This window comes from Oncorhynchus kisutch, unplaced genomic scaffold (genome assembly GCF_002021735.2).
Source record: "Oncorhynchus kisutch isolate 150728-3 unplaced genomic scaffold, Okis_V2 scaffold719, whole genome shotgun sequence".
Classification (NCBI taxonomy): domain Eukaryota; kingdom Metazoa; phylum Chordata; class Actinopteri; order Salmoniformes; family Salmonidae; genus Oncorhynchus; species Oncorhynchus kisutch.
The window spans coordinates 208,670-221,931 of NW_022262664.1; the positions used below are offsets into that span (position 1 = coordinate 208,670).

The following is a 13,262-nucleotide window of genomic DNA, read 5'->3' on the forward strand; positions in this document are numbered from 1 at the left end:
CTCAGAGCTGTTGGCTATATGACCCTGTTCTGGTCCATAACCTCATCATGTACCCTCCTCTCTGAGGGCTATATGACCCTGTTCTGGTCCATAACCTCATCATGTACCCTCCTCTCAGAGGGCTATATGATCCTGTTCTGGTCCATAACCTCATCATGTACCCTCCTCCTCTCTGAGGGCTATATGACCCTGTTCTGGTCCATAACCTCATCATGTACCCTCCTCTCAGAGCTGTTGGCTATATGACCCTGTTCTGGTCCATACCCTCATCATGTACCCTCCTCCTCCTCTCTGAGGGCTATATGACCCTGTTCTGGTCCATAACCTCATCATGTACCCTCCTCTCAGAGGGCTATATGACCCTGTTCTGGGCCATACCCTCATCATGTACCCTCCTCTCTGAGGGCTATATGACCCTGTTCTGGTCCATACCCTCATCATGTACCCTCCTCTCAGAGGGCTATATGACCCTGTTCTGGTCCATACCCTCATCATGTACCCTCCTCCTCCTCTCTGAGGGCTATATGACCCTGTTCTGGTCCATAACCTCATCATGTACCCTCCTCTCAGAGGGCTATATGACCCTGTTCTGGGCCATACCCTCATCATGTACCCTCCTCTCTGAGGGCTATATGACCCTGTTCTGGTCCATACCCTCATCATGTACCCTCCTCTCAGAGGGCTATATGACCCTGTTCTGGTCCATACCCTCATCATGTACCCTCCTCTCTGAGGGCTATATGACCCTGTTCTGGTCCATAACCTCATCATGTACCCTCCTCTCTGAGGGCTATATGACCCTGTTCTGGTCCATACCCTCATCATGTACCCTCCTCTCAGAGGGCTATATGACCCTGTTCTGGGCCATACCCTCATCATGTACCCTCCTCTCTGAGGGCTATATGACCCTGTTCTGGTCCATAACCTCATCATGTACCCTCCTCTCAGAGCTGTTGGCTATATGACCCTGTTCTGGTCCATAACCTCATCATGTACCCTCCTCTCAGAGGGCTATATGACCCTGTTCTGGTCCATACCCTCATCATGTACCCTCCTCCTCTCTGAGGGCTGTATTTGTATGTATTATGGATCCCCATTAGTACCTGGTTAAATAAAAAACGATGTGGTGCAAAACCCTATGAAACTTGTTCACAGCTCAATTCAGCTGGACTCTGGTGACAAATAAAATAAACTATTCAATTCTATGTTGGTCAATAATTCTGTATTTAATGGTCAGGCTAATAACTAAATATTTGGCGTTCCCCGAACGTACATGACGAGCGAATTCGACGTTACAAAGCCACGCCCACAACGCGCTGTGATTGGACAAAGGGAGTACTTCCGTATACACAAAGCACAGATGACGTTGCAGTCCGTCCACTAGTCTCTTCCGCCTCATATCAGTTGTCCGTCCTCTGTCCCATGACGGCGAATAACTAATCCTCCAACACCGTCTGGCGTCATTTACCAACACATTTATTACGAACAAGATGAGTGAAGCTGTCGACACCACGACGCTGTGTCTCTTCGATGTGGACGGGACGCTGACTGCCGCCCGACAGGTAAGTAGACCAACGATAGATCCCACGGTACTGCTACCGATAGATCCTACGGTACTGCTACCGATAGTTCCTACGGTACTGCTACCGATAGATCCTACGGTACTGCTACCGATAGGTCCCCTTCTACAGTCCACTAACCTAACGAACAGACTGGTAAAAGAACCCAACGTTAACGTTAGTTCACACCTACCAGCATCTGTCCAATATAAACTAGTTTTCTTTACGAAACGTTTGGAATAAACTGTTTCTGTTGCAAAACGGGGTGATGAACAGAACCATGTTCACTAACCCTGAATAACTCAGACAGGTCAAATGGACCGTTGTTAGTTCACACTCCAGGCAATAGACAGTGAGTGCTATGGTTTAGCTAGTCACCAGGTGAATGACATAGACTATCCGTGGTCGAGGCAGGACCGTGTCCAGGGTCGAGGCAGGACCGCGTCCGGGGTCGAGGCAGGACCGCGTCCGGGGTCGAGGCAGGACCGCGTCCGGGGTCGAGGCAGGACCGCGTCCGGGGTCGAGGCAGGACCGCGTCCGGGGTCGAGGCAGGACCGCGTCCGGGGTCGAGGCAGGACCGCGTCCGGGGTCGAGGCAGGACCGCGTCCGGGGTCGAGGCAGGACCGCGTCCGGGGTCGAGGCAGGACCGCGTCCGGGGTCGAGGCAGGACCATGTGATTGACTGGTTGTTGTAGCAGTGTACTAGCGTGTATTGGTGTGTTTCAGAGGGTGACTCCCGGGATGGAGGACTTTCTGCAGCGTCTGCGGCGGCGTGTTCGAGTCGGCGTGGTGGGGGGGTCGGACTTCATCAAGATCAAAGAACAACTGGGAGATGATGGTGAGTGTCTGTGTGGGAGTTAAGGTGTGTCTGGGAGGGAGGGGGTTAAGGTGTCGCTGGGAGGGAGGGGGTTAAGGTATGTCTGGGAGGGAGGGTGTGAGTTAAGGTGTGTCTTAGAGGGAGGGAGGGCGTTAAGGTGTGTCTGGCAGGGTGTGAGTTAAGGTGTGTCTGGGAGGGAGGGAGGGGGTTAAGGTGTGTCTGGGAGGGAGGGAGGGGGTTAAGGTGTGTCTGGGAGGGAGGGAGGGGGTTAAGGTGTGTCTGGGAGGGAGGGAGGGGGTTAAGGTGTGTCTGGGAGGGAGGGAGGGGGTTAAGGTGTGTCTGGGAGGGAGGGAGGGGGTTAAGGTGTGTCTGGGAGGGAGGGCGTGAGTTAAGGTGTGTCTGGGAGGGAGGGCGTGAGTTAAGGTGTGTCTGGGAGGGAGGGCGTGAGTTAAGGTGTGTCTGGGAGGGAGGGAGGGGGTTAAGGTGTGTCTGGGAGGGAGGGAGGGGGTTAAGGTGTGTCTGGGAGGGAGGGAGGGAGGGGGTTAAGGTGTGTCTGAGAGGGAGGGAGGGGGTTGAGGTGTGTCTGGGAAGGAGGGAGGGAGGGGGTTGAGCTGTGTCTGGGAGGGAGGGGGTTAAGTTGTGTCTGGGAGGGAGGGAGGAGATTAAGGTGTGTCTGGGAGGGAGGGAGGGAGGGAGGGGGTTGAGGTGTGTCTGGGAGGGAGGGAGGGAGGGGGTTAAGGTGTCTGGGAGGGAGGGAGGTGGTTAAGGTGTGTCTGGGAGGGAGGGAGGGGGTTGAGGTGTGTCTGGGAGGGAGGGAGGGAGGGGGGTTAAGGTGTCTGGGAGGGAGGGAGGGAGGTGGTTAAGGTGTGTCTGGGTGAGTTTGAGATAATATATTTAAAAGCAATATACCACAACCCACCCAGGGTCCTTATTGCTATTATAAACTGGTTACCAACATAGAGTGGGGCAAAAAGTATTTAGTCAGCCACCAATTGTGCAAGTTCTCCCACTTAAAAAGATGAGAGGCCTGTAATTTTCATCATAGGTACACTTCGACTATGACAGACAAAATGAGAAAAGAAATCCAGAAAATCACATTGTAGGATTTTTTATGAATTAATTAGGAAATTATGGTGGAAAATAAGTATTTGGTCAATAACAAAAGTTTATCTCAATACTTTGTTATATACCCTTTGTTGGCAATGACAGAGGTCAAATGTTTTTCACACACTGTTGCTGGTATTTTGGCCCATTCCTCCATGCAGATCTCCTCTAGAGCAGTGATGTTTTGGGGCTGTTGCTGGGCAACACGGACTTTCAACTCCCTCCAAAGATTTTCTATGGGGTTGAGATCTGGAGACTGGGCCACTCCAGGATCTTGAAATTCTTCTTACGAAGCCACTCCTCACACCCCCTCCCTCCTTCCCAGACACACCTTAACTCATGCCCTGTTTGGGATCATTGTCATGCTGAAAGACCCAGCCACGTTGCATCTTCAATGCCCTTGCTGATGGAAGGAGGTTTTCACTCAAATCTCACGATACATGGCCCCATTCATTCTTTACTTTACACGGATCAGTCGTCCTGGTCCCTTTGCAGAAAAACAGCCCCAAAGCATGATGTTTCCACCCCCATGCTTCACAGTAGGTATGGTGTTCTTTGGATGCAACTCAGCATTCTTTGTCCTCCAAGTTGAGTTTTTACCAAAAAAGTTATATTTTGGTTTCATCTGACCATATGACATTCTCCCAGTCTTCTTCTGGATCATCCAAATGCTCTCATTAACTGTGTTATGCAATGTTGTGCTGTTGGCATATAGATACATAAGCACATGGTGTAGATCTCAGTGTAGAGCCACCAACAGACATTAACTGTGTTATGCAATGTTGTGCTGTTGGCATATAGATACATAAGCACATGGTGTAGTTCTCAGTGTAGAGCCACCAACAGACATTAACACTATGGTGTAGATCTCAGTGTAGAGCCACCAACAGACATTAACACTATGGTGTAGATCTCAGTGTAGAGCCACCAACAGACATTAACACTATGGTGTAGATCTCAGTGTAGAGCCACCAACAGACATTAACACTATGGTGTAGATCTCAGTGTAGAGCCACCAACAGACATTAACACTATGGTGTAGATCTCAGTGTAGAGCCACCAACAGACATTAACACTATGGTGTAGTTCTCAGTGTAGAGCCACCAACAGACATTAACACTATGGTGTAGATCTCAGTGTAGAGCCACCAACAGACATTAACTGTGTTATGCAATGTTGTGCTGTTGGCATATAGATACATAAGCACATGGTGTAGATCTCAGTGTAGAGCCACCAACAGACATTAACTGTGTTATGCAATGTTGTGCTGTTGGCATATAGATACATAAGCACATGGTGTAGATCTCAGTGTAGAGCCACCAACAGACATTAACACTATGGTGTAGATCTCAGTGTAGAGCCACCAACAGACATTAACACTATGGTGTAGTTCTCAGTGTAGAGCCACCAACAGACATTAACACTATGGTGTAGTTCTCAGTGTAGAGCCACCAACAGACATTAACACTATGGTGTAGTTCTCAGTGTAGAGCCACCAACAGACATTAACACTATGGTGTAGATCTCAGTGTAGAGACACCAACAGACATTAACACTATGGTGTAGTTCTCAGTGTAGAGCCACCAACAGACATTAACACTATGGTGTAGTTCTCAGTGTAGAGCCACCAACAGACATTAACACTATGGTGTAGATCTCAGTGTAGAGCCACCAACAGACATTAACACTATGGTGTAGATCTCAGTGTAGAGCCACCAACAGACATTAACACTATGGTGTAGATCTCAGTGTAGAGACACCAACAGACATTAACTGTGTTATGCAATGTTGTGCTGTTGGCATATAGATACATAAGCACATGGTTTTTCCAGCCTTGTGTTCTGAAATAGTATTTCTTTTCATTGGAGTACTAGTATAAAGAATAATGCTGTACTGGAACAGTCCAAGGTCAAATACCAAGTACATAGTCTGATATACTGTAAACATGGCTGGAATGCTGTTAAACTAGCCAGTTTACACCACCAATCAGGCCTTTATGGTAGAGTGGCCAGACGGAAGCCACTCCTCAGTAAAAGGCACATGACAGCCCGCTTGGAGATTAACAAAAGACACCTAAAGGACTATGACCATGAGAAACAAGATTCTCAGGTCTGATGAATTCAAGATTGAACTCTTTGGCCTGAATGCCAAGCACCATGTCTGTAGGAAACCTGGCACCATCCCTACGGTGAAGCATGGTGGTGGCAGCATCATGGTGTGAGGATGTTTTTCAGTGGCAGGGACTGGGAGACTCGTCAGGATCAAGGGAAAGATGAACGGAGCAAAGTAGAGAGAGTTCCTTGATGAAAACCTGCTCCAGGGTACGCAGGACCTCAGACTGGGGAGAAGGTTCACCTTCCAACAGGACAACGACCCTAAGCACACAGCCAAGACAACGCAGGAGTGGCTTCGGGACAAGTCTCTGAATGTCCTTGAGTGGCCCAGCCAGAGCCCGGACTTGAACCCCATCGAACATCACAAGTTTAGTATGAGGCTGTAACATAACAAGATGTCTGAATACTTTAGTTTAGTATGAGGCTGTAACACAACAAGATGTCTGAATACTTTAGTTTAGTATGAGGCTGTAACACAACAAGATGTCTGAATACTTTAGTTTAGTATGAGGCTGTAACACAACAAGATGTCTGAATACTTTAGTATGAGGCTGTAACACAACAAGATGTCTGAATACTTTAGTTTAGTATGAGGCTGTAACACAACAAGATGTCTGAATACTTTAGTTTAGTATGAGGCTGTAACACAACAAGATGTCTGAAGACTTTAGTTTAGTATGAGGCTGTAACACAACAAGATGTCTGAATACTTTAGTTTAGTATGAGGCTGTAACACAACAAGATGTCTGAATACTTTAGTATGAGGCTGTAACACAACAAGATGTCTGAATACTTTAGTTTAGTATGAGGCTGTAACACAACAAGATGTCTGAATACTTTAGTTTAGTATGAGGCTGTAACACAACAAGATGTCTGAATACTTTAGTTTAGTATGAGGCTGTAACACAACAAGATGTCTGAATACTTTAGTTTAGTATGAGGCTGTAACATAACAAGATGTCTGAATACTTTAGTTTAGTATGAGGCTGTAACACAACAAGATGTCTGAATACTTTAGTTTAGTATGAGGCTGTAACACAACAAGATGTCTGAATACTTTAGTTTAGTATGAGGCTGTAACACAACAAGATGTCTGAATACTTTAGTTTAGTATGAGGCTGTAACACAACAAGATGTCTGAATACTTTAGTTTGAGGCTGTAACATAACAAGATGTCTGAATACTTTAGTTTAGTATGAGGCTGTAACATAACAAGATGTCTGAATACTTTAGTTTAGTATGAGGCTGTAACACAACAAGATGTCTGAATACTTTAGTATGAGGCTGTAACACAACAAGATGTCTGAATACTTTAGTTTAGTATGAGGCTGTAACATAACAAGATGTCTGAATACTTTAGTTTAGTATGAGGCTGTAACACAACAAGATGTCTGAATACTTTAGTATGAGGCTGTAACATAACAAGATGTCTGAATACTTTAGTTTAGTATGAGGCTGTAACACAACAAGATGTCTGAATACTTTAGTATGAGGCTGTAACACAACAAGATGTCTGAATACTTTAGTTTAGTATGAGGCTGTAACACAACAAGATGTCTGAATACTTAGTTTAGTATGAGGCTGTAACACAACAAGATGTCTGAATACTTTAGTTTAGTATGAGGCTGTAACACAACAAGATGTCTGAATACTTTAGTTTAGTATGAGGCTGTAACACAACAAGATGTCTGAATACTTTAGTTTAGTATGAGGCTGTAACACAACAAGATGTCTGAATACTTTAGTTTAGTATGAGGCTGTAACACAACAAGATGTCTGAATACTTTAGTTTAGTATGAGGCTGTAACACAACAAGATGTCTGAATACTTTAGTATGAGGCTGTAACACAACAAGATGTCTGAATACTTTAGTTTAGTATGAGGCTGTAACACAACAAGATGTCTGAATACTTTAGTTTAGTATGAGGCTGTAACACAACAAGATGTCTGAATACTTTAGTTTAGTATGAGGCTGTAACACAACAAGATGTCTGAATACTTTAGTTTAGTATGAGGCTGTAACACAACAAGATGTCTGAATACTTTAGTTTAGTATGAGGCTGTAACACAACAAGATGTCTGAATACTTTAGTTTAGTATGAGGCTGTAACATAACAAGATGTCTGAATACTTTAGTATGAGGCTGTAACACAACAAGATGTCTGAATACTTTAGTTTAGTATGAGGCTGTAACACAACAAGATGTCTGAATACTTTAGTATGAGGCTGTAACACAACAAGATGTCTGAATACTTTAGTTTAGTATGAGGCTGTAACACAACAAGATGTCTGAATACTTTAGTTTAGTATGAGGCTGTAACACAACAAGATGTCTGAATACTTTAGTTTAGTATGAGGCTGTAACACAACAAGATGTCTGAATACTTTAGTATGAGGCTGTAACATAACAAGATGTCTGAATACTTTAGTTTGAGGCTGTAACACAACAAGATGTCTGAATACTTTAGTTTAGTATGAGGCTGTAACACAACAAGATGTCTGAATACTTTAGTTTAGTATGAGGCTGTAACACAACAAGATGTCTGAATACTTTAGTTTAGTATGAGGCTGTAACACAACAAGATGTCTGAATACTTTAGTTTAGTATGAGGCTGTAACACAACAAGATGTCTGAATACTTTAGTTTAGTATGAGGCTGTAACACAACAAGATGTCTGAATACTTTAGTATGAGGCTGTAACACAACAAGATGTCTGAATACTTTAGTTTAGTATGAGGCTGTAACACAACAAGATGTCTGAATACTTTAGTTTAGTATGAGGCTGTAACATAACAAGATGTCTGAATACTTTAGTTTAGTATGAGGCTGTAACACAACAAGATGTCTGAATACTTTAGTATGAGGCTGTAACATAACAAGATGTCTGAATACTTTAGTATGAGGCTGTAACACAACAAGATGTCTGAATACTTTAGTTTAGTATGAGGCTGTAACACAACAAGATGTCTGAATACTTTAGTTTAGTATGAGGCTGTAACACAACAAGATGTCTGAATACTTTAGTATGAGGCTGTAACACAACAAGATGTCTGAATACTTTAGTTTAGTATGAGGCTGTAACACAACAAGATGTCTGAATACTTAGTTTAGTATGAGGCTGTAACATAACAAGATGTCTGAATACTTTAGTTTAGTATGAGGCTGTAACATAACAAGATGTCTGAATACTTTAGTATGAGGCTGTAACACAACAAGATGTCTGAATACTTTAGTTTAGTATGAGGCTGTAACACAACAAGATGTCTGAATACTTTAGTTTAGTATGAGGCTGTAACACAACAAGATGTCTGAATACTTTAGTTTAGTATGAGGCTGTAACACAACAAGATGTCTGAATACTTTAGTTTAGTATGAGGCTGTAACACAACAAGATGTCTGAATACTTTAGTTTAGTATGAGGCTGTAACACAACAAGATGTCTGAATACTTTAGTATGAGGCTGTAACACAACAAGATGTCTGAATACTTTAGTTTAGTATGAGGCTGTAACACAACAAGATGTCTGAATACTTTAGTTTAGTATGAGGCTGTAACATAACAAGATGTCTGAATACTTTAGTTTAGTATGAGGCTGTAACACAACAAGATGTCTGAATACTTTAGTTTAGTATGAGGCTGTAACACAACAAGATGTCTGAATACTTTAGTATGAGGCTGTAACACAACAAGATGTCTGAATACTTTAGTTTAGTATGAGGCTGTAACACAACAAGATGTCTGAATACTTTAGTATGAGGCTGTAACACAACAAGATGTCTGAATACTTTAGTATGAGGCTGTAACATAACAAGATGTCTGAATACTTTAGTATGAGGCTGTAACACAACAAGATGTCTGAATACTTTAGTTTAGTATGAGGCTGTAACACAACAAGATGTCTGAATACTTTAGTATGAGGCTGTAACACAACAAGATGTCTGAATACTTTAGTTTAGTATGAGGCTGTAACACAACAAGATGTCTGAATACTTTAGTTTAGTATGAGGCTGTAACATAACAAGATGTCTGAATACTTTAGTATGAGGCTGTAACACAACAAGATGTCTGAATACTTTAGTTTAGTATGAGGCTGTAACACAACAAGATGTCTGAATACTTTAGTTTAGTATGAGGCTGTAACACAACAAGATGTCTGAATACTTTAGTTTAGTATGAGGCTGTAACACAACAAGATGTCTGAATACTTTAGTATGAGGCTGTAACATAACAAGATGTCTGAATACTTTAGTATGAGGCTGTAACACAACAAGATGTCTGAATACTTTAGTTTAGTATGAGGCTGTAACACAACAAGATGTCTGAATACTTTAGTATGAGGCTGTAACACAACAAGATGTCTGAATACTTTAGTTTAGTATGAGGCTGTAACACAACAAGATGTCTGAATACTTTAGTTTAGTATGAGGCTGTAACACAACAAGATGTCTGAATACTTTAGTTTAGTATGAGGCTGTAACATAACAAGATGTCTGAATACTTTAGTTTAGTATGAGGCTGTAACACAACAAGATGTCTGAATACTTTAGTTTAGTATGAGGCTGTAACACAACAAGATGTCTGAATACTTTAGTTTAGTATGAGGCTGTAACACAACAAGATGTCTGAATACTTTAGTTTAGTATGAGGCTGTAACACAACAAGATGTCTGAATACTTTAGTTTAGTATGAGGCTGTAACACAACAAGATGTCTGAATACTTTAGTTTAGTATGAGGCTGTAACACAACAAGATGTCTGAATACTTTAGTTTAGTATGAGGCTGTAACATAACAAGATGTCTGAATACTTTAGTTTAGTATGAGGCTGTAACACAACAAGATGTCTGAATACTTTAGTTTAGTATGAGGCTGTAACACAACAAGATGTCTGAATACTTTAGTTTAGTATGAGGCTGTAACATAACAAGATGTCTGAATACTTTAGTTTAGTATGAGGCTGTAACACAACAAGATGTCTGAATACTTTAGTTTAGTATGAGGCTGTAACACAACAAGATGTCTGAATACTTTAGTTTAGTATGAGGCTGTAACACAACAAGATGTCTGAATACTTTAGTTTAGTATGAGGCTGTAACACAACAAGATGTCTGAATACTTTAGTTTAGTATGAGGCTGTAACACAACAAGATGTCTGAATACTTTAGTATGAGGCTGTAACATAACAAGATGTCTGAATACTTTAGTATGAGGCTGTAACACAACAAGATGTCTGAATACTTTAGTTTAGTATGAGGCTGTAACACAACAAGATGTCTGAATACTTTAGTATGAGGCTGTAACACAACAAGATGTCTGAATACTTTAGTTTAGTATGAGGCTGTAACACAACAAGATGTCTGAATACTTTAGTTTAGTATGAGGCTGTAACATAACAAGATGTCTGAATACTTTAGTATGAGGCTGTAACACAACAAGATGTCTGAATACTTTAGTTTAGTATGAGGCTGTAACACAACAAGATGTCTGAATACTTTAGTATGAGGCTGTAACACAACAAGATGTCTGAATACTTTAGTTTAGTATGAGGCTGTAACACAACAAGATGTCTGAATACTTTAGTATGAGGCTGTAACATAACAAGATGTCTGAATACTTTAGTTTAGTATGAGGCTGTAACACAACAAGATGTCTGAATACTTTAGTTTAGTATGAGGCTGTAACATAACAAGATGTCTGAATACTTTAGTTTAGTATGAGGCTGTAACACAACAAGATGTCTGAATACTTTAGTTTAGTATGAGGCTGTAACACAACAAGATGTCTGAATACTTTAGTTTAGTATGAGGCTGTAACACAACAAGATGTCTGAATACTTTAGTTTAGTATGAGGCTGTAACACAACAAGATGTCTGAATACTTTAGTTTAGTATGAGGCTGTAACACAACAAGATGTCTGAATACTTTAGTTTAGTATGAGGCTGTAACACAACAAGATGTCTGAATACTTTAGTTTAGTATGAGGCTGTAACACAACAAGATGTCTGAATACTTTAGTTTAGTATGAGGCTGTAACATAACAAGATGTCTGAATACTTTAGTTTAGTATGAGGCTGTAACACAACAAGATGTCTGAATACTTTAGTTTAGTATGAGGCTGTAACACAACAAGATGTCTGAATACTTTAGTTTAGTATGAGGCTGTAACACAACAAGATGTCTGAATACTTTAGTATGAGGCTGTAACATAACAAGATGTCTGAATACTTTAGTTTAGTATGAGGCTGTAACACAACAAGATGTCTGAATACTTTAGTTTAGTATGAGGCTGTAACATAACAAGATGTCTGAATACTTTAGTTTAGTATGAGGCTGTAACACAACAAGATGTCTGAATACTTTAGTTTAGTATGAGGCTGTAACACAACAAGATGTCTGAATACTTTAGTATGAGGCTGTAACACAACAAGATGTCTGAATACTTTAGTTTAGTATGAGGCTGTAACACAACAAGATGTCTGAATACTTTAGTATGAGGCTGTAACACAACAAGATGTCTGAATACTTTCCGAATGTTTCAGCCGTCAGCATTCAGGACCCAAACTAACCAGTTTATCATAAATATAAATTAATATAATATATATTCTGCTCTGCAGAATCACTGATCAACCAATAACGTCTCACTATGGAATCAAGATCAGCGAATCTACACTGTGTGTGAGTGAGAGAGAGAGAGTCAACTGATCTGTCAGGTTGTATTTAGCTGCTCTGACCTTCTCAGCTCTTCTCTGTAAAGGTCGTGACACACACACACTAAAACATCATTGATCTTTACTGCATTAATGAGTCATTCACAACGGGTGAGTTTTAGTTAGTCAATAGTTTACTATATTAAATAGTTTACCGCAATACACACACACACACTGTGTAGTAATGTGGGCATTTGTGTGTCGTAGTGGTCGAGAAGGTGGACTATCTATTTGCTGAAAACGGATTGGTGGCCTATCAGAATGGACAGCTGGTAGCAGTACAGGTAAGACCCTGACCTCTAACCTTTGATGCTCTCATGTGGTTTATTGACCAAAATGGACACGTTGTAGTCACTGGTTGTTTCAGAGGATCCAGGGCTGTGATTGGTTGTTTCAGAGTATCCAGGCGTACATGGGGGAGGATCTTCTTCAAGACTTCATCAACTTCTGTCTCAACTACCTGGCCAAGATTACACTACCCAGGAAGAGGTACGCTCTCTCTCTCTCACACCATCTCTGTCTGTGTCAACTACCTGGCCTAGATTACACTACCCAGGAAGAGGTACACATTCTCTCTCTCTCACACACACTCACCCCGTCTCTCTCTCTCTCTCTCTCACACACGCTCACCCCACCTCTGTCTGTCTGTGTCTCCTCAGGGGGACGTTTATAGAGTTCCGTAATGGAATGTTGAACGTGTCACCGGTCGGGCGGAGCTGTAGTCAGGAGGAGAGGATAGAGTTCTACCAGCTGGACCAAGTATGGAGGGATGATGTCTGTCTGTCAGTCTGTGTCGTTAGGTCACTTTGATTGACCGCTGTCTCTCAACAGAAAGAACGAATCAGAGAGAAGTTTGTTGCCGTTCTTCAAGAGGAGTTTAAAGGCAAAGGACTGACCTTCTCTATAGGTGAGTCTGACTTCTAAACCCTGACCTCGAACCCTAAGGACTTCTCTATAAGTGAG

General features: G+C 41.9%; 1 protein-coding gene across 1 annotated transcript in view; it reads left to right on the plus strand.

Moving 5' to 3' along the window:
* The first annotated feature begins 1,351 nt into the window (after window positions 1-1,351).
* Window positions 1,352-13,262, plus strand: part of LOC109879188 (phosphomannomutase 2) — a 30,366-nt gene continuing 18,455 nt past the window's right edge. Inside the window, exons 1-6 of the mRNA XM_031815969.1 lie at window positions 1,352-1,562; window positions 2,285-2,396; window positions 12,507-12,583; window positions 12,697-12,788; window positions 12,959-13,058; window positions 13,131-13,206. Coding sequence (XP_031671829.1) covers window positions 1,491-1,562; window positions 2,285-2,396; window positions 12,507-12,583; window positions 12,697-12,788; window positions 12,959-13,058; window positions 13,131-13,206 — 529 coding nt within the window. The 5' untranslated portion in view covers window positions 1,352-1,490. The remainder of the gene's footprint in view (window positions 1,563-2,284; window positions 2,397-12,506; window positions 12,584-12,696; window positions 12,789-12,958; window positions 13,059-13,130; window positions 13,207-13,262) is intronic.